At 33.4% G+C, this 20,796-nt stretch overlaps 1 protein-coding gene across 1 annotated transcript; it reads left to right on the plus strand.

The window, feature by feature from the left end:
- The first annotated feature begins 581 nt into the window (after positions 1 to 581).
- On the plus strand, positions 582 to 19,711 carry LOC144848933 (adhesion G-protein coupled receptor G4-like). Its single transcript, XM_078705884.1, has 22 exons — positions 582 to 842; positions 1,039 to 1,110; positions 1,510 to 1,587; positions 1,720 to 1,791; positions 1,888 to 2,054; positions 2,419 to 2,501; positions 3,721 to 3,913; positions 5,094 to 5,703; positions 6,203 to 6,321; positions 6,645 to 6,885; positions 7,571 to 7,721; positions 7,961 to 8,101; positions 8,383 to 8,601; positions 8,801 to 8,846; positions 9,013 to 9,116; positions 14,787 to 14,914; positions 16,638 to 16,667; positions 16,931 to 17,202; positions 17,593 to 17,662; positions 17,838 to 18,220; positions 18,440 to 18,580; positions 19,540 to 19,711. Exons 1-22 carry the CDS (start codon positions 643 to 645, stop codon positions 19,653 to 19,655), a joined length of 3,636 nt encoding a protein of 1,211 aa, XP_078562010.1. The 5' UTR covers positions 582 to 642; the 3' UTR covers positions 19,656 to 19,711.
- Positions 19,712 to 20,796: the final 1,085 nt, after the last annotated feature.

Genomic DNA, 20,796 nt, shown 5'->3' on the forward strand with positions numbered 1-20,796 from the left:
GATGTTTACAGTATTCAACATCTGTTGCTGATATTTTCAGAGATATTGTTTTCAAGTGTGACAACCCCGAATATGGTTGTGTTTATCCTTCAGACAGTGCGTCATGAATTCTAAATAGATTATAATAAAACAATTACCAAACTGCAAATTAAATATATGTTAACGTGCACAACAGTTGGAGAAAATTATGTTATTTTTAAGTGTTTAGCACAAACCGCATGAAGTGTCATTAAATGCACTCGCGCACAAAACCCATAAGCGGGTTGATATTCGGTTTCTTTCTTCCAGCGGCTTCTAAAAAGAACTTTTGATGTTCTTGTAGTTATTTACGTAGGCGTTTTAATATATTGTAATAATCAGGAATAATATAAGTCAATAAGTAATTATCAACGAATATGCAAGTTACTTTCAACAAGCAAAGACAGACCTCACCACTTTTTGTATTGTTGCTTTAGTAGTTCGTCAAACTAACTTTCGTACAATGACCTATTAGACACAGTTTTCCTGTTCTTCAATTCCAAAATGGATTGGTGATAATTACACAGTAACACTACATTTTCTTCTATTACAGGAATATATAACTGCATTTATAAAAGAATTTTTAAAATAAAGCAGCAAGTGTTGGCTTCTACGATAAACATTATGCATCCACCACATATAATAACATACATCGTAGGATTTATAGTTTTATTATGTTTTGTGGAAAATATTAAAACGCAAGATGTTTGTGCTGTGGAAGGTGTCTGCTCCTGTACTACAGAAGATGGCCGGCTTACTGTAGATTGTTCAAATCGAGGCTTCCTAAGCGTACCAGACGGTATTCCAAATAATACTCAAATTTTGTAAGTGCTTCAATGTTGTAATTGAACGTTTTCTCAATCTAGATGGAACAAACACTTTTTCGATTATCGTGTTTTGTGTGGTCGAAGTTGGAGTCGATATTAGTGTGCAAAGTTATTTTAAATTATTATATTGTGTATATTGAAATGGTATGATACCGTGTCAAAAATGTTACATTACTTAATTTCTTTACTGTAGAAAACTGAATAATAATGAATTACAAACAATTCCAGTGGATGCCTTTGCAAACCTTCAAGAATTGGTTCAGATGTAAGTATAACATCCACATTCATCAACAGTGGGCTGACTTTTTCTCAAAACTTATTGTTGTTATAACTGTATTATTGTAGGAGATTTTACAGTTTTTATTTTCAGAAATAAAATTATTTTTAATTGAATTGAATTCTGTATCGCAGTTACTTATTAAATATTGTCCATAAAATACCTTTTATGGGTGGATTGGAACAAACAATTATATTACAATGGCATATCTAGACGGATTTCGAAACAAGGCTTGGACATTTTAGAGGAAGTAATGAAGAACATAGTGTTGGTATTATAATTGGATCCGCCAAATTTGATAAGTTTAATAAGTTGACATTTATTTAATCATTTTCAACCGTTACCAAAACAAATAACGAAATATATTATAATTATCTTAACATACAGAAACCTGAATGAAAACAATATTGAAACAAGGTATTTAACGGGTGCCTTGTTCGAGCCTCTCGTAAACCTACACTCTCTGTAAGTATTACATTTTTGTGGATTAATATTGGCACATTATTACAATAAATTTGTTAAATTAATTTAGCTTAGTTAAATACTATTAATTACAATTAAAGTAATCGTTTTTATTACCATCAATCCATTTTTCAGATCTTTGACCAATAATCGTCTAACTACATTAGATGAAAGTCTGTTCAGCGTCTTCTCTCAATTAAAATTACTGTAAGTGTCATTTATCATCCTTGTAAATATTCTAATCTTATTTAGTTGTAATTCATGTTCACCATAAATTACGGTATTAATCAATTTTTTTCGCAGGGATCTTGCAAACAACTTATTTGTATGTAATTGTGATATGCTGTGGATGCGTAATTGGCTGTTAAATAAGTTTCCTTCAGACCTCCCTACTGTCGCCAACGCTAAATGTTCCTCGCCGCCTCAAACTGCAAATTTGGACATTAGCGTCGCCGAGTTCTGTTTACAAAGTAAGAACAGTTTCGTCTACTCTATTTGTATTATTTACTTCGAATTTAAATCTATGTCTTTCTTTTAGTATGTGAACGTAATTCATTGATTATTTGTTATTTTTATTGTTCAAATTTCAGTAACACTACTAGTAGGCCTATACCTTTGCAAACCTTTGTAAGAAAACTCAGAGTTTGCCAGTGTTTGGAGAAGTTCTATTAAGCTCTGTGTGCACTACCAAAGTTTATGTGACTACAACATGTGATGTGCCCATATATGGACATGATGATGTCATATCACTACCATATTTGGGCACATCACCCTTTTTTGTCAAACTAGTTTATAGTTTATATTACTTACATAGCGCATGCCTAATATTTTCAGATCCTTCTTGCTACACGTGTTCGGGGGCAAGTTCAAATGCAGAATGCAATCGACAGGGAGTTAGTGAATGTTCTGACTCAGAGGTAAAATAATTTAATTATACATATAGCTTTTTAAACCCAAGCCATTCCAACATCAGTTCTATTCTATACACATAGTATATATTAGTAAAATGTATTATATGTATTGTTATGTATTGTTATGCATATTGTAATGTATACTACATCGACATTCGGTCAATTTCCGTGTAACTCTTTTTTTTTATTATACCAATAGTCTGTATGCCTACTTTTATCATACATATAATTATTTGTTACTTAAAAGTTTCATTCCTCCACATATCCACATCATATTTTACTTCTTATTCTAGCTCCCACATCTGATATTTCCCTTGAGATATCGCATTAAAACATTCCTCGCGGGTACGATCTAAAATAGGCCTATGGAATACAATTTGCTTTAAAATTACTTTATCCTTTCTGATATGAAGTCTGTCTGACAGGAATATTCCTCGTTGATTCTTCTACACGCATCGTATACGCCGTTGTATCAGGTACATAATTATTACATATGTAGCAGCATGATTGTATGTTTTCTGGTTTTGTAGCGTGCATGTAGTGTTTAAATTATGTATATGAAACCACGGCGTGTCATCTGCATGTATGAAAATACTCGTCCTAAACTTTGCCAACACTTACACTTACTGTGCGGTAAAATACTACTGTACGCCTATACTATAGATACTATAATTATAAATTATTAGAGAATTCTTTACAATAGCTCCTATTCCCATACTTTGCATAGTTAGTACATGTATATTGGAAAACGTTTGATTTAAGCCTAAATGACTTTAGTGGCATGTTCCACAATGTTTCCCATCATTGTTAACTTTACTAATGGCTCATTAGGATTATACCGTACTTTCTTGATTCTAAACTTCAATTTATATACACAACCGGAATGTATACATTCTACAGAAAAACCCTTGCATGATACTTTCATCACAAATATTCTGTAGGCCTAATGTTCAATTAGGCATATTACAGTCTAGTTCGATAGCTATATTAAACAAATAAGTCTAAGCCTAGGCCTACATAATGTTTACTTTGTTGTTATTAGACTTTAGGTATTTAATTTATTTCCAGTATTTTGTAATAATTTATTATCAATGGGAACAAGTTAGTGAAACATTCTTGGCAAAAACAAGAGAACAAGTTCGTTAAAAAAAAACACACACACTTCAATTAAAATATCATATCATGATTGATGAAATTATTACACTTTTCTTTCTTCTTTTTCCAGACGGCGTGTCAGAATAAAATTTCTGTCGTTAACGGTGTATACACTATAACCAAGGGTTGCCAGGGACTCAGCTCATGCGTGTTCGAAACTTACGAAAACTATATTAGTTGTTCGGACAGCCCGGGCGTAACGTCTGTATGCCGTTACTGCTGCCAAGGAAGCATGTGTAATGATTTGGAGAAGGCATATGGAGGTAAGTATCGGGCAGCTTGTACATGTCCAAATCAAAGATATTATAAACTTGAATAATAAAGAATGATAAGTGGGATAAATGCTTTTGGAAGTTTTGGAGTTGGAAAATCTATGAGAATTGTAACACTGTTTATATTAATATAAATCCAAATGGGTATCAGTGGATGGATTTCAAATAGATAAAAAAAAAGCAAAAAATCAAAGCGAAAAAGAAAAAACGACCAGAAAGAAACTAAACAATCTTTCCTCAGGGTTAATGAGAGAAAAACGATAAGCAATTAAACAAATAAAGCAATTAAACGGTCACCAGTCCATCACACATGATGACTATTCAGTCTGTTACAGTTTTTAATGACGCATTACTACGTCACCTTTTTCGTTTTAATGTTTCCAGTTAATTAGTTATTGGAATTCAACAAAATGCAACTTCACGCCAGTGGTCTGCAACAGCTTGTGGAATCTTTACTAAATTAGAGTCAATGTTTATCTTCAATGTCTATCTACAATTATCCTACTGAAGGTCTAATTATTTAAATTAGATAAAAAATCAAATGAATTGTTAGAAACAAATTAATATCATATTACTTTACTGTGATATTATTTCAAAACATTCTAATACATAATAGGCCTATATCTAAAATATTGATGCATTAAAATAGAGCTGTTAAATATAATTATTCTATATTATTTTCGTTAGAGACCCACCTACATTTTCTTTCTTCATAATTAATTAATAATTTAGCAAGATTGGTACTCGGTGATATTTTTATTTTAAATATTTGACTATAACAATTTTCTTTTTTTACAGTAACAAGTACATTACATATTTGAGTTTAACTATTAATTTAACTGTTTAATCTCTTTTAATTATTATGCAAATAATCATTTATCTGTTAAATGGAGAGAATATTTCAAATGTTGACTGCTTTATTTAACGACGCCGAGCCTTGTTAAATAGAGCAGTCAATCTTTCAACGAATAAAATATCTTCTTCATTCAACGAATACAAAACATTCATAATATGTTTTGTTTTTTAAATTCTCAAAATGTTTACAAAAACCCGAACGTTCATTATCACCATTAGGCCTATATCATTTTCAGTATAACTGAACGGCACGTGAATTAACCAATCATATGGAAAGCATACACTCATATATGTTATAATTATTTTATATTATTAGTAAATGAGCTAACAACTTTACCGCCTATTATGACGACCACAGCGTCACCATGTGAACTTCCCGGTAACAACGATACTGCTGTCAACTGTACATTCCTTTATGTCGTCTGCAACCATACACTCGAAGATGTAATTGGATTGAATTGCACTGACGATTTTGATGATGACATCAGCGAAGGTGTTGATGGCGTTGGTCCTGGTAATAGTGGTGGTAATGGTGGTGGTAATGGTGGTGGTAATGGTGGAGGAAATAATGATGACGATGATGATAGTGATGAAGAAGAAAGTAATGTTACCACACAACCACCTTCTACCCAGCCTGGGGCAGAAACTACAGAACCAGCATTGTCAACTACTCTCACTAATTCTTTTTCAACCACACTATCAATGAATGATACGACTCCATCAACAACTCTAATGACCACATCACTTGTTCAGAATTCAACAACTCTTTTCTTAAATGAAACATCGGGACAAGAGACAGTGCAGATATGTCCAGGTGAAACGTTGACAGATCTCAAGGGCACATTTGTTTGGCTACAAACTGAAGGCGAAACCATACCAAAAGTCGAATGTCCGTACAACCCAGGCAACTTTTCAACAAGAAAATGGTAAATACAACTATGACGTAATACCAATACAAATGTTTAAATATACATCTATCAATTAACCTATATTATAATTCTTTCAGAATTATTTTCTTACTTCTCGTCTTGTATTGTGTCCATGTCGCCATTAGCTGAAAACATTTACAGTAGATAGTATTTCGTAATCGTTTACATTCTTTTAGTTTTCTTCCTCTGCTTTTCAATCCTTCATTTATAACGTCGAAAATGTTGCATATTTTCTTCTTCTTATTTTGTGACCAATATATCTATTTCTATATTTAATTCTTTGAAAATAAATTAAAGATGTTTTCCAAATTTAAATCGTACCAAATTCTCAGTATTTTCTAGAAGTTGATAGGTAAACTTAGTTTGGCAATCAAATATGGAAGTCATGGGTCCCAACAACGAGTACGTCAGTAAAGGGCAAAGAGTTGGCAAAATATTTTATTAATTTAAGTTTGCAAAGAATAAAGAAATCATTAATATAATATGTACTGTACAGCTTGATCATATCGGAATCTGGTGCGGTAGAATGGAGTGAGATGAACACCACAGACTGTGCTTACGAAAGCGTCTTGACACGCGATTTGCAGGATTTGGTGTCAACAGAGGTCACTGCAGGTAAGTCAAACGTGCACAAAATAATATGCATATTATAAATATTTTTTAAAGTAATACGAAATATATCAGAAATACATGGTTGTGCACTCGGATGATGGATCCCGCGCCTAACTTTCATAACACCAGATAATTTGAATCGACACAGAAATATTGGAGCAGCTGCCAATATGTACAAAGGTGATCAACGTTAATCGATGAGTGTGGCATAGTATAACATATATTGTGCCAACGGGAAAGTTTTTATCCTAAAAAATTGTTTTCAAACAACTTTACATCAGTGGTGTGCCTGTTATGTATTGGTCATTATTATACTTTTTTTTCAGAAAGTGCATTGCCACTTTCTACTATGCTGATGGATATGACGTCCTCTGCTGGTGACTTCACGGCCGATGACGTCGAGTTTGTCGTTACGGTAATGGAAAACTTGGCAAACAATATTGCTGTTTATGAAGATTCTAGCAGACAGGTTATGGGGAACGTGATGGAAAGTGCAAGTCAAATGGCAGAAGATGTAGACCAGCAAGTACTGCATGACGGCGAAGAAGAATCACAATCCAGTACCAGGTATGCCTAAAAGCTGCACAAAGAAAAGCAGCAATTCGTACATTATCAAAGTTTATAACACACCATATCTTTGCCATTTTATTAGTTAATTAAGTATCACATGTCGTTCAGTATTCGTTCTACTGAACGGCAAAGTGATGAAGATAATGAATAGTACAAACCGCCGTGTATCTTGTAGCTTCTACCACGAGAGGCTGTTTGTCTGCTCCGCTTTCGAGTGTGCGACGACGTTTATATTAGCATATTATTCTCCACTGCGTTCACAAATGATTGGTGACCTTTCGAATGGTTTCAATACCGTATGAAACAATACTCCTTTGCAATACTAATTGCAATAACTAATTACTGGTATTTTGTGTTGTTGATACATAAATGTTGATACATTCCTCAATTCAGTTATTTTCTCACAATTATTGTGGAGAAAATTATTCCGGAATATTTCAGCAGCCTTAGATAAATGATCTAAGAAAGATATTCTGCATGTCCGTCCGAACTATTGTATCATAAATATTATTAGTGATATGACACTCAATATTGCTATCTGTAAATAAACGAATAAGGCCAACAGCCATAAGTCGCGTGCTCTCAGAAAAAAAATGAACTTTCAAAAAGTAATGTACTTTAAAACCGACCGAAAAAAAAAATTGCATGAAAAACTCTACTTTAAATAAATGTACATTTACAGAATATTACACAACATCGATGTGTTTGCACGTGATGTCATTTTAAATGATACAACCCTAGGCGTTTCTACGAAGACCTTTGATGTTGCCGTTCTTGATGTTGATGGCACACTCGATGAAAACGTTGTCTTTGTTGGAGGACCAGATTCACAGGTATGCTTGCACTATAAGTATGTATCGATATTAAATGACAAGCCACTGTCTAAGGCCACTGTAGTAGGCTTCTATATATTTTTTTTACTTAGGATAAAATGGAACAAGTGAAACAAACATGTTTAAAACTGAATCATTTAAATATGACGTTGACGTCAGTTGAAAATAGGTTGACAAAATAGTAAATAAGCAGCTGTTTTTCGTTGTAATAATACTCATTATGTTTTTTCTCATAAAAGGCAAATATATTTGTCAATATTACTATTGATGATATTGCGAGTGAGTTTACATCTGTAACTATGCCGAGATCTATATTCGAGCAAATCGGACCGATACCAAGATGCCAGTTTGTTATCTTTTCAGACACAGTTTACTTTGATGTAAGTGCTGTCGAAGTTTTACGTAAATGAGAACGTTTTCATCTTTTTTAAAAAATTGAATTGTTAGTTAAAATCATTTATAAAAAAAAAAATTATTATGTATTGAAAAAATATTTAATTATAGTCATGTTTTTAATACTATAACTTGTAGTTTTGTATAATAATATTGTCGATCAGAAGTGCCAGTTTTTCTTTTTCTAATTTCTTTATTCTATTGTTGGCGGTTATTCCTCTTCTAGTCATTATACTATCTCTTATTCAGATGTACTTATTCGTTTTAGGTAATCGGTGAAGTTGTGGATACTAACATGAATCTCACAGATCAACCAGTTTACAACATCACCAATTCGACAACAGATGAATTCTTAAACGAAACATTTGAAGAACCAATAAAAACAAACGTATTGAACAGTTTTGTTATATCGGCTACAATTGGGGACTTGGAGATAACGGATCTGTCGGAGCCAATTTCCATAACTCTTATTCACAGACAAACAGACGTAAGTTTTTAATCTGTGTTTATGCCATAGGCATATTAGGTGAAGATACTGTATACATGTTTTTATTTTATTCATAAAACACAATGTAAACTTACATAGAATAGTGACAAAAATGTTTTTCATTCTAATATTAACGTTTCTTTGAATCATACAGTTTCGTTTTTTGTTTAACTTGGATTATTATTTTTCGTTATTTCAGAATGTTGGAAATCCAAAATGTGTATTCTGGAATTTTACTGCTAACGGTAATGTTATAAAATAGCAATTTTGTAAAGGTTGTTTGCATAAAATACTAAAATGTGTCTACTGTAGCATCCATACGTTTACCTTTTTAAAGTAAATTGGGGTAGTTTTGTAGATGGCAATCAGTTGTTCATTTTAACAATTTTCTTTTACAATCCAAAATTTCAGGAGGAATCGGAGGTTGGTCAACTAATGGGTGCTGGGTTGATTCAACAAATGATACAAGTACAACGTGTAAATGCAACCATTTCACAAACTTTGCTTTACTTATGGTAAGTGCTTTCATTATCTGAATAATTAGAGCTATGTGTAAACAAGGCCAACAGCCATAAGTCGCGTGCTCTCAGAAAAAAAAGAACTTTCAAAAAGTAATGTACTTTAAAACTTTTCTGTACATCAAAACAATTCAAAAAATACAGAAAGCGATAAAACGCATAGTGATACCGGACCGACAGACAGACCGACAGACCGACCGACCGACATAATGAACTATAGAGTCGCGTCCACGCGACTAAAAACTAACATATCTTTATTTCAAATTGTAATAAATTGCAACTTGGCGCGCCATAGTTTCTGCTCCATGTGGATATCGAGAATGTCATACGGTCCCTTAATCGGGATATTGAAACCAAAAAAGTGACACATTCAAATATATATTTTTCTATAATTAAATAAAATGAATTAAAATAAAAAGTAAACATAAAAACGGCATTAAAAAATATATCATATATTTATTGCATTCAAATTGATTGATAAATTGGTATAATTAAATTGTAACATTGCACAATAGTAAGGTTGATGAATGAAGTCTGCATCAGTTTAACAAATCAGATATTAAACCATTGTGAAACACGGGATTTGGTTTTCTTCTTGAGCTTGTCGACAAGGTAGTAAATGGTCGGTCTTTGCTCTGGAATTATACGTGTACACTTCCTGCCGAGTTTACACAGAGGTACCATATTTAGACTTAGTCCCATGTCCAGAAACACATTTCCGAGGCTATAAATGTCACATTTAAATGTCGGCGGTGAATTCGGATAAAAGAGTTCTGGTGCGTATCCTCTATGAGCTGCCATGAGTTCTTTGCGTTCCTCTGCAAGAGTTTCGTTAATTTTAAAGTAATCGTAAGCAGCATCCACATGGCAGATGGAACCAAAGTCTGTGATCTTTACCGACCAGCGGTTACCATCGTGGTAAAGAAGCATATTCCTGCTGGCGATGTCGTTATGAATGAAGCCGTGGTTTTGCAGTATATGAATGCCTTCTGCCATATCGAGTGCAAGATGCAGTCCATCGCGAAGAGTAAGCCGAGGATTCTTGTATTTGATGGCTTTAAGGAGCGTGACTGATAAATACTGTGTTGGATGTCCAACGTATTCCATAATGATCCTGCTTCTGAGTTCGACAGGAGTGGCATTGCAGATTCCGTACACGTATGGGAAAAGTCTGCTTCTTCTTGACAGGAACTTCAGGACACGAGCTTCAATCTCAATTTCAAACTTTTCTATAAATTGCTCTTTTTTGTTTTCTGAGAGGAAGCAGGACTTGGCGGCAACAAGAGGGCCATCAGGATGATTCAACCGATTTAGGAACACTTCACCATATGTGCCCTTTCCAAGTTTAATCTATAAATTATTAATTTTCATAGATTATCTCATAATTTATTTTTATTTCATACGCATCCAACAGCGATTAACACGCCGATTACAGGATGGATAAACTATTTTATAAGTTCTAAGTTTCATTTGAGGCTTAGGGAGTGTTGAGAGTTGAAAAGTCATGAGTTACAACCCTGGCACTAGGTCAGGATTGAACACTGGACCTTTGAATTGGAATGCAAGGACGTTAACCACCAAGCTACAGCTCCACTACTAATAATTTAATACTTTTAACTTGAATGATATTTATCTATTTTATGGTAGTTTTTAGATATTTGTGTATTAAATAACAATAAATTCGCTCTGTTATAATCTTGCAATGATTGTTTTGGAAATATTGTAACACAATTAAAAAGAATTACCGGGTTGTTCATGGTGACCACTGGGTACAAGTTGTCCATAGATATTTCTGGAATGTCCTTTGGCAAGAGTTTTTCGAGCTTCAAGAGCTCACAAGGCAACGTGAATTTGAAGGGTTGTTTTTCAAATGAACTGAAAAGCTGAGACGATGTGGCCAATACTGGTTGTTGTGTTAGAGCAAGTGCCTTTAGGAGGAAAGAAAAAGTTGTATTAACAATACTGTATTGTCGAATACTGATGTACACAAATACTGCAGTAAAACTCCGGCTCTAATAAAGGGAGCCGTTTAGATAGAAACGATTAGATGGCCAATATAATGTTTCAATACTATGGTCACTACAACCACTAATTAGGGACACCCATATTAAAGGGACACATTTCTGGGTCTCGAAGTTGTCCCCTTACTGTACTGGTGTTCTATCTGTATTTTATATAATATGAATTATGGGTATATAATAATATACCTCAGCTTCCATGGGTTTAATAGCTAGTTGAATCGGTGTCATTGGTGCAATGAGAGTGTTTGAAGTCACTCTAATAACATCATTACAAGGCTGCGAAAATAAATAAAACTTATGTTAATATTCAACGACCTAACATTATTGGACAATACATATATATTATAAATACTGAAAGATTAATTAAAAATTGACAGAATGCACGATACCTCAATTGATTTGGTCATTGAATTGAATCCAGCAAGTACTAATTTGAAAGATTCAGTGATGCCAAAAAATCCAGTAAGACCTTGATAGCATGTTGCTAAACTGGTGAACAATGGTGACATCAATATGTTGTCGACACCAGAGTTAAAACGAGTCTTCTGGACAACTCTTGAGTGGATGCTACCAACTTTAAGTCTTGACACCGTGTCAGCAAATTGACCCTTGACATCAGAGGCTTCCTTCAAGGCTGGTAAACAATGAATCCTATCCATCGAAAAGAGACTTCTCATGAGATTCAATGCTGCCATGTACTCTGATTCCACGTCACTGTCAATGACCTCTGCTTCAGCATCATTGACCTCAACACAACTGTTTTCCAGCACAAGGAGTGCTCTTGCGTATTCCTGAAGCCTGACACCAATCTCTGGGTCCGAGCAAGTGATGGCATCTGGTCGAAGAGGATCAATGGCAATACCGTAAATGATCTTCAACAGAATCACACGGGCATGGGATGGAAGTCTTATCCAGACTTTACTGGATGGAGTTGGCTGATGGTCAACATTCTCGGCATTCTCATGTCTTTCGAAAGTGAAACAACACTATTTGTCGAATAACTTCGAGAAGATAGAGTGCCTAATAATAAAAAGAGAAAAGCAATTAAATAAAATATCTATTGTGTGTAGCGCATTTGAATGATGTGTGTTCGTCAAAAAAAAAAGCGCTATAGAAATGAGATATGTATTGAGATATTTATAATATATATCATATGAAATAATAATACAGCGTACAAACCTTTTTTGACCTATTTTAGTAACAGTACGGTTACGTTTAAATAGACGTGTTATCCGTCCGGGCATGATCTATAAAGAACACAAAATAAAAAATACTTTAATTTAAAAAAAATGTTCAATAAACAATAGTCCTACTGGTCAAGTTTTCGAAGGTTAAATGAACTCAAAACAAATGTATGTAGTGTTCTTACCGTTTTTCAAGTAAACTATTCGTAAAATATTATTAGTATATTTCTGAAATGTAATTAAACAAATATAATTTATTACGAATTGAAAACATTTTATTTGTTCGTTAATATTTATAGTAGGCCTACAGTACTATTACCTAATATCAAAAGACAAAGAGACCTCTGCAAGAGGACCACGACGTCCAAGGGCTAGGTCTAGAGCATGGGGAGTTATACCTCATGGCCTAGAGCATGGGGAGTTATACCTCATGGCCTAGAGTTTGGCCTTATTTTCTTTTCCGCTGTTTACCTAAGGATGTGGCAACATTTTCGGAATGAAATGTGTGTTTATATAATCTAAATTAATACTTTTAATTGTGAACTATGATTAAATAAATAATGTATATATTGTATGATAACAAATCAAATATTTACAGAGATATTTTTAAGCAGTACTTACCGAGTCAGGTTTGGTTTGTATCTGAGGTTGATCTCCATGGTTGGTCACTATAACAGAAGATTGTTACCATGAGCGCGCTAGATAACGCACACGCGGTATGCGCTTCACACGCGCCACATCGGGGGCCGGGGAGAGGGCCGCAGAGGGCCGCGTGGTAATAGAAGTAGAGAACCACACTGTTTGAAGTTAAGCATCAATGCAATTTACTAAAAGAAAACGAAATATAGGCCTATGCATACTAAATCGCGAATTCAAAATACTTCTAAAGTATACAAAAAGAAACACAATTTACTTTAAGGGGTTCATCTGCACACATTGTTTTAGCGAGACTGTATTATGTTAATGTTAGGGTGGGTTTCTATATATATTAAGGGGGACACCTTTCGGTACCCAAAAACTGAATAGGGGTTGGCTATAGTCTTATATTTACCATAATAGGTGTTTCCCAAAGAAGAGACTCTAGTGTATTTCTAAACACGTGTCACTGTTACAACAATTGATCGATCGGAGTCCCTCAAATTATAAATATGGGTTGGCTTTAAAACATTATATTCCCCTAGTTTCATTTCACGAGAAGTGTCCCCTTAATAGAAGTGTCCACAAGAGGGGCTTCTACTGAATCTCTAAAAAATTTCACAACAATATTGTGCATAATTTTCGTCTATTGCCAGCTGGTATGTCACTCCATCAACAATTGTCTCGATCCGTCCCTCAAATTATGACCGCAATTGCTATATTATTATTAATATTATTATTATTATTATTATTTAGGAAATTCGAATTATTCAATATTTAATATTGGAAGAAACAACTGACCGAAATTACTGAACATGTTGAAATGTTTAAAAACATTTATATTTTTTTAATTTCCACGTGCGTAGCCTGTCACTTTTGACGTGCTCGTATAACGTAATTTCGAGTTGAAAAGTAAGTCAAGAAAACAGAAATCGGGCAAAAAGAGTGCGCAAAACATTTAACGCGCAGTGCGCGCGCACAAATCTGCGCACTCATGGCAATTTTGTAAACGCTTAAAATTGCCTGAAAACGTACTCTTATTTCATCGAAAATAAATTTTGAAAATTTTAAGCGCGCGTACGCATGCGTTACATGCGCTACGCACGTAATTGTATTGCCATATGATGATTTATGCCCTGAAATTTATGAGTACCAAATTTTATTTAATTGTGATTCATGGTTGTGAAGATATGATTACAAACGTGATTTCGTTACATCGTGCGTACACCGCGTAATTTTTTATTGCGCACCGTGAAAACATAACCACATCGATTCCTGGCCATAAGGAATATACTGTGAAAAATTGACTTAGCTAGATTAAACTGATATCAAGATAAGGTCAGAAAGCGATAAAACGCATAGTGATACCGGACCGACAGACAGACCGACAGACAGATCGACCGACAGACCGACCGACCGACATAGTGAACTATAGAGTCGCGTCCACGCGACTAAAAACAGAGAAATATTTATGACAACAGCTTACAAAATGTGGTTTCAGCTACTAGTGGCTTTGCTATTTATAGCCATCTAGGATTAGTCCGTGTCTGATGCTATTTATAGACATCTTATAACTACTACTGATATTTTGGCTATTTATAGATATCTAGGCATTAGTCCAGGGAGATGTTACATGCTATTTATAGACATCTAGCTACGTATATTTGCAGCTAATATATTGGCTCTCCATTCCAGTTATAAACCCGTCAAAGCTTATTCAATTGTCCTCTTTATATTGCTTGATTTTAACGGTTATTTACAAGTTGCATTATGAATTTCTACCAATTGTCTTTACCAGAGAAATATAAATGCATTTTGTTTTCAAGGATGTATATGGTGATACGGCAGAGCTGCCCGAGGAGCATCAATTAGCCCTCTCTTATATTTCGTATATTGGGTGTGGCCTTTCCATTCTTGGTTTGTCACTGACACTCCTGACTTATGCTTGTTGCAGGTAACTATTTTGAATCCAACTTATTAAATCAAAATACCATTTGTACGTACAGTATTATGTTATGTGGTAATTCAATACAAGTTTCAATTAAAATCTAAATGTTACCTTTTATTTTTACTCTTCTGTAGAATACTTTAACTTACATTTCTTCTTTTTCTTTATTGCATTTTCTACGTATTTCTTAAGGTATTCGTTGTTCTGTTCGAATCGTTCATCGTCTTACGATATTTTTGAATTGAATCAATCAGCAATTTTCCCCAAAACTAATGTCATTATTGGAAATATCCACAATGGTTCAAGGTACAAGCTGCTCAAAAACAATTGCAGTGCAAAATAATAAATGAACATGCTGATACACAATCTAATATCATTAATAATACTTGTTTGTAACACATATCAAAATAATGCTTACTTGAATTGACCTTTGACATAGTCATGTGATAAAGCTGTATTAATCAAATTGCTTGCGTGGTTAAAGGCCATATTGTGTAATGTTGGTGCATGTTGGGTATAACGTTTGTATTCTTTCTATAAACCTTTTTTGAAATTTCCAATGCCTCCTGTGTTTAATAATATATCACTTTAAAGCAAATTATCGAATTTTAAATAAACGAACAACAAATACAGTTACACTTATTCTTATTATATTATATTCGAAAATATTACAAAAATATAGACTATATTTATTAGATAGTTATTACATAATGACGACAACACTTCAAAAGAATTATGTATTTCAACATTCTCTGTATAATTTTATCAAATAATAATAGGGAAAAAATGTTTGAAAAAAGGTGAGACATCGGCCAAAATCGAAAAATGCGTGCTTCGCTATGCATGATGGAAGATAAGATAAGATAAGCACCAAAAACATCAAAACTAATTATATTAGTAATTGCAAAATTTGAGTGACGAGCTATGGTTTTAAGGGGTTAACGCAACATTAATTAAAAGTTTAAAACGACGTTCAGAAGCTGGTATTTCTATTTTGAATGAAACAATTAAAGATGTATTGTCCCTTTGACTAATTCCAAAAAAATAACAGATTTCGAAAAAAGGTGGGTCATTTTGAAGTATCATAATAGTTATTAACTATCACCAAAAATTTGTCGAAAAAAAAATCATTTAACTGAAATACAGACGTTTTTTTGTTAAAAAAATAACTCTGACTTCCAGTCAAAGTTTTCGATCAAAACATACCCCATAATGAAACGCGCTTGTTTGGCTACTCTGTATGCATAATCATAAAACTTCCTAACGATCTGTGTGAAAATACCTTCTCAACCGTGACGAGTTGTAAACAATCCGAATTAGCATATGCATAATGCGTACTCGTGGTTTGAAATCTTTGTTTACTTTCGCTCGCGACGATTTTCCAGACGAAATGTAATCAAACTAATTTACCTGTTAATTACGTAAACTTGTTGCTTTTGGCTCGAATTTTCGACATAAAGTGAATAACTTTAATATTACTTATATTATATTATATATTTTGACCTTCATTTTTTTGTGTTTCAAGGGACAATACATCTTTAAACAATTCTCAAATCTTCTTATACTAAATAGTATTCCACACTGTTGTGGGTCAAGACACACTAAAAATGACGCTGTGCCTGTTATGGCAATATTATAGTAACACGGTAATGTTGGCTTTGTAGTGGCTGGTGTATTGTTGTCTTGCATTCTGTATGAATAATAATTTAATCAACATTTTATTTACAAGCTTACATTATCCAAAAGGAGATCCACGAAGGTGAGACTGATTATACTATAGAATTGAAACATAGCATTTGTTTTATTTTTGTATTTATCGGACATTTTGTTTGTTTTTCAACTTCCCTATCCTCATTCATTTACTTGTTTGTAAATTTCCAGACATATTATACTTGATTGTGAGACATTTCCAAACATACTTTTCTTCCTTTCTTTTTGGCAACACATGGTGTACCACAAACCTAATCTTTATTTTTGATTTGTTGTTTAAAAACATGCCGTAACTTCTTTCTTTTTTTATAGAAAAACTAAAGCTGATAAACGAGTAAAGATTCTCCTAAACCTGGTGTTGTCGTTACTAATGGCAAACATCTTTTTCATCATGGCATCATTGACAGTCGAGTTTGAGGAACTGGATGAAGTGTGCCGTTTTATGGCAATATTCCTGCACTACTTTCTACTATCAACCATGACGTGGATGGCTCTTGAAGCCTTCAATATGTATCTGTCATTGGTCAAAGTGTTTGAGCAATACTATTCACACTTTATTCTAAAACAAATGATATTTGGTTGGGGTAAGACAATTATTTAGTTGTCTGAAATTGTTAGATATGTTCCCTAGTCTATACTCTCAAATTTTTGAAATTCTATAAATCCCTTTAACGAATCTTTTTTCAGAACTATACTCTCTCTTCTCTTTATATATTTAAGTTGTTTTGAGTTTTATTTTTGTACATCCTCATCTTTATCATTTATAAATTAACCAGGTTGTACACAATTTATTCTGTGAGTCTTAATTTGTATATTTATATTTTATTATAATAATCATATTCAGAATGTTTTGAGATTCCCAAGCACGCCTTATATTAGCCAGATGGAGTGCTAGAAATACCTGTAACAAACGGACCCTCTGTTTGGTTAATGCATCATATTAAATGATGTTTGTCTTTTTTTTTAATCAACAGGCGTACCATTATTATTCGTTATTGTCACGGTATCCATTGATGTTGACCACTATGGATTATACAGTGGAGCGTAAGTAATATTTAATTATTAAATAATTAATTCGTTTTTATAGTATCTTTTAAATTATCAAAAACGTCAAAGTAGGCCTACCCCGCAAACTGAAGCAAAACTAATTCAAATTTTAAAATACTAAGTTCAGTACCAGTAGGTATACTTACTATACTGCAATTTCTTTTTTCTTCAGATGCTGGTTGGATCGAACGGCATTTTACTGGGCGTTTATGATACCGGCTCTGATTATATTAATATTCAACTTTGTAATCTTTACAATGGTTATGAAACAACTTTGTAATCTACGTCACACAAAAATTACCAAAACGGAGCGTTTCACGGCATGGGCCCACCTTCGTGGTTCAATTAGCTTAATGGTGTTGTTAGGTCTCACCTGGGCAGTAGCAATATTTGCTGTTAGTGAGGCCAGCCTAGTTTTTAGCTATTTATTTGCTATATTAAATACCTTTCAAGGTTTGAGCATATTTATTTTCCATTGCCTCGCGAAGAAAGACATTCGTCAACACTGGCGGAGACTCTGTTGTCCATGCTGTGGAGGTGATGATATATCGTCAGGTGAGAGACATAAATACAGTAATTTATTTATAGTTAATTAACGCCAACCAAAATTCTCAGACTATAAATTGATTTTATCGACGTCCATGGAGTGTTCTGGCCGGCAACTTATCCAACTTAAACACAGTAGGCCTAAGATAAAGGATTTGAAATGGTTTTGGTTTTTGGCTCTTGGTTTTAACAAAGCTTTTATTTCCCATGGTTATGTTTCCATGCCAGGTTTTGGTTCGTCAAGCAAGTTTCGATCAGGTACCAAGCGGCAAAGAATCACATGGTCTACTGATGCTCGAAATCAGACGAAGAAAGGATTACCATCTGCTCATACAAATGGTTCGTCTGCGTCGGCGCATAACACTAACAGTGAGTTTCAATCATCAATAACGGAGTCGTAGAAGAAGTAGATGTTCTTTGCCAATGTAGTATAGAGCCTATGTGGCTATATTGTCTTTGCTAATGTTCACTAAAAAATGTCTGCTGCTTTAATGCCATAGTTATTATGTTAAGTGTTAAGTTTCTTTTATTTTCAATTTGTATGTCTTGTAAGCATAATGCTATTCTACGTTGAATACTTTTACGTTAAGTGTTGTAAAAAGGAGATTGTGTCGCACTTATGTAACCAATATGCCAGGCTAAAGCTGATTTTGTACATACCCATGTAAAAAATAATAATTTGTGAGAAATCTGCATCTTGCTTTATTTAGGCTATGTGTCTCGTACGTATACATTGTTCTTCTTAATGTTATTTCTATTCAACATTTATTTTAAACTTTGTATGTGCTTATTGCAGAACATCGTTTTGTTTTCATGTTTAAAAAACATGCTGTTTTGTTTCTAGCTTAGTTAAGGTAATTGTTACGTCATTGCTTGTATTATGTTTGTCCATGTATAGGCATACAAACTTCTATTATTCTAATATAAAATACAATAATGTATTGGAAATATAATAATACACAACAGACCTCCCTTTTACTAATTCCAGAATATTATTTAAATTATTTGAATAACCAAGTAGGGCTTTGGGGAACCATTAACGAATCAACTTAATATTTTACGCAATGTTCTGGAGATACAAAGTCGTTCATATCACAATCAAACAAACGTTGAATACTGAACTTTTGTGTAGAATTGTCAAATATTGATGATACCTATAATAGATACATGTTTATCTATTTCAAATGTAATAATGCTTATGTATTAAAATGCATACACCGATGTCTTTCTTGTTATGAATCTGAATATTGGTTTATCCACACTAGTATATTGTCAATTTAGAATTGTATTAGCTAAATCGTCACTTGAATCTAAAATTCATTTTCCAGCTTCAGACTTCAACTCAAGAAATAGTGGTAATTATCCATACACGAATGGCGAAGCTATGTTCAACAGACCACCATCATATACGATGCAACCAGAATATAGATCATATAATACATAGTATTCAGGCTATATTAACTGCGGTCTCACTGGCGCCCACTTCTTTTAGTTGAGTTAACGCGTCTAAAAGAAAACGGAAATCTTGTAATCATGCCATAGTGATAATTTATTGTAAACGTCTCAATCTGTAGTAAACCATTAGAGGACAATTAAATATTTATTTTTCCTTCATGAAAGTATTCCAGATGAGCATAGCATCAACGACAATTACGTAATCCCTAAATTCACGCACACTCACGTTACACAGACTTTAATAATAATAATAATTTATTTGGAGATTACACTTTTACAACAGTGGCACTCGACCAAATGGAAGGTGCATCCAAGAGAAATATACAAAAAAAAAACATGATATAGAAAATAACAATTACAATAAAAAGTCGACGTAGGTCAACATGTCAAAACAATTCAACTACAGTAACTACAATACCATTGATAATTAACACTACAGCAGCAGGAAACCCACTGACACCTAAAAATACAAAATTACAAGAAATAAACATATAGAATAGGTAGGAACTGTACAATATAAAATGAATTGGGCAACAACAATGTAGACCTAACACTATAATGAGATAGATATCAATCATTTAGTGAGATAGATATCAATCATTTAGTTTGATTGATATGAACATTACTCGCCTAGAACAATACATCTGTGTGCCCAAGCTCTTTTAACATAGTGCTTACAGTAACAATCAAAGATATTTGATATGGAATCGACGTCATACATATAATGATAGTAGTTATCAGTTCCACCTAATACAAGATTTAATTTGGTGTTCAGGTCACCAGAGATAAAATTTTCCCATACATCTAAATGATTGATATCGATTAACATATATTCTAATTTGGTATATTCTTCAATCCTTATGCCATTGAGTTGGTTACATGTGAATAGAAAATGTTGAATGTCTTCTAAACCATTCTTCTAAACCAGCTTGGGTTTGTTTATTGTAAATGATACGAGAGAATGAAAATGTTTATAACAATTGTGGTTGATTTAACAGTGAGATCTTTTCATTCAAACGTAGAGATTTTCATTTAGGCCTAAGCTACGTAGTTATCACAATTATGAATATATTATCAATGATTTACTGTCAAAATCTTTTTTTTTTTTTTGCACGGCGAGATTTACGAAA

Source organism: Antedon bifida, chromosome 7, assembly GCF_963402885.1.
Source record: "Antedon bifida chromosome 7, ecAntBifi1.1, whole genome shotgun sequence".
In the NCBI taxonomy this organism is placed as follows: Eukaryota; Metazoa; Echinodermata; class Crinoidea; order Comatulida; family Antedonidae; genus Antedon; species Antedon bifida.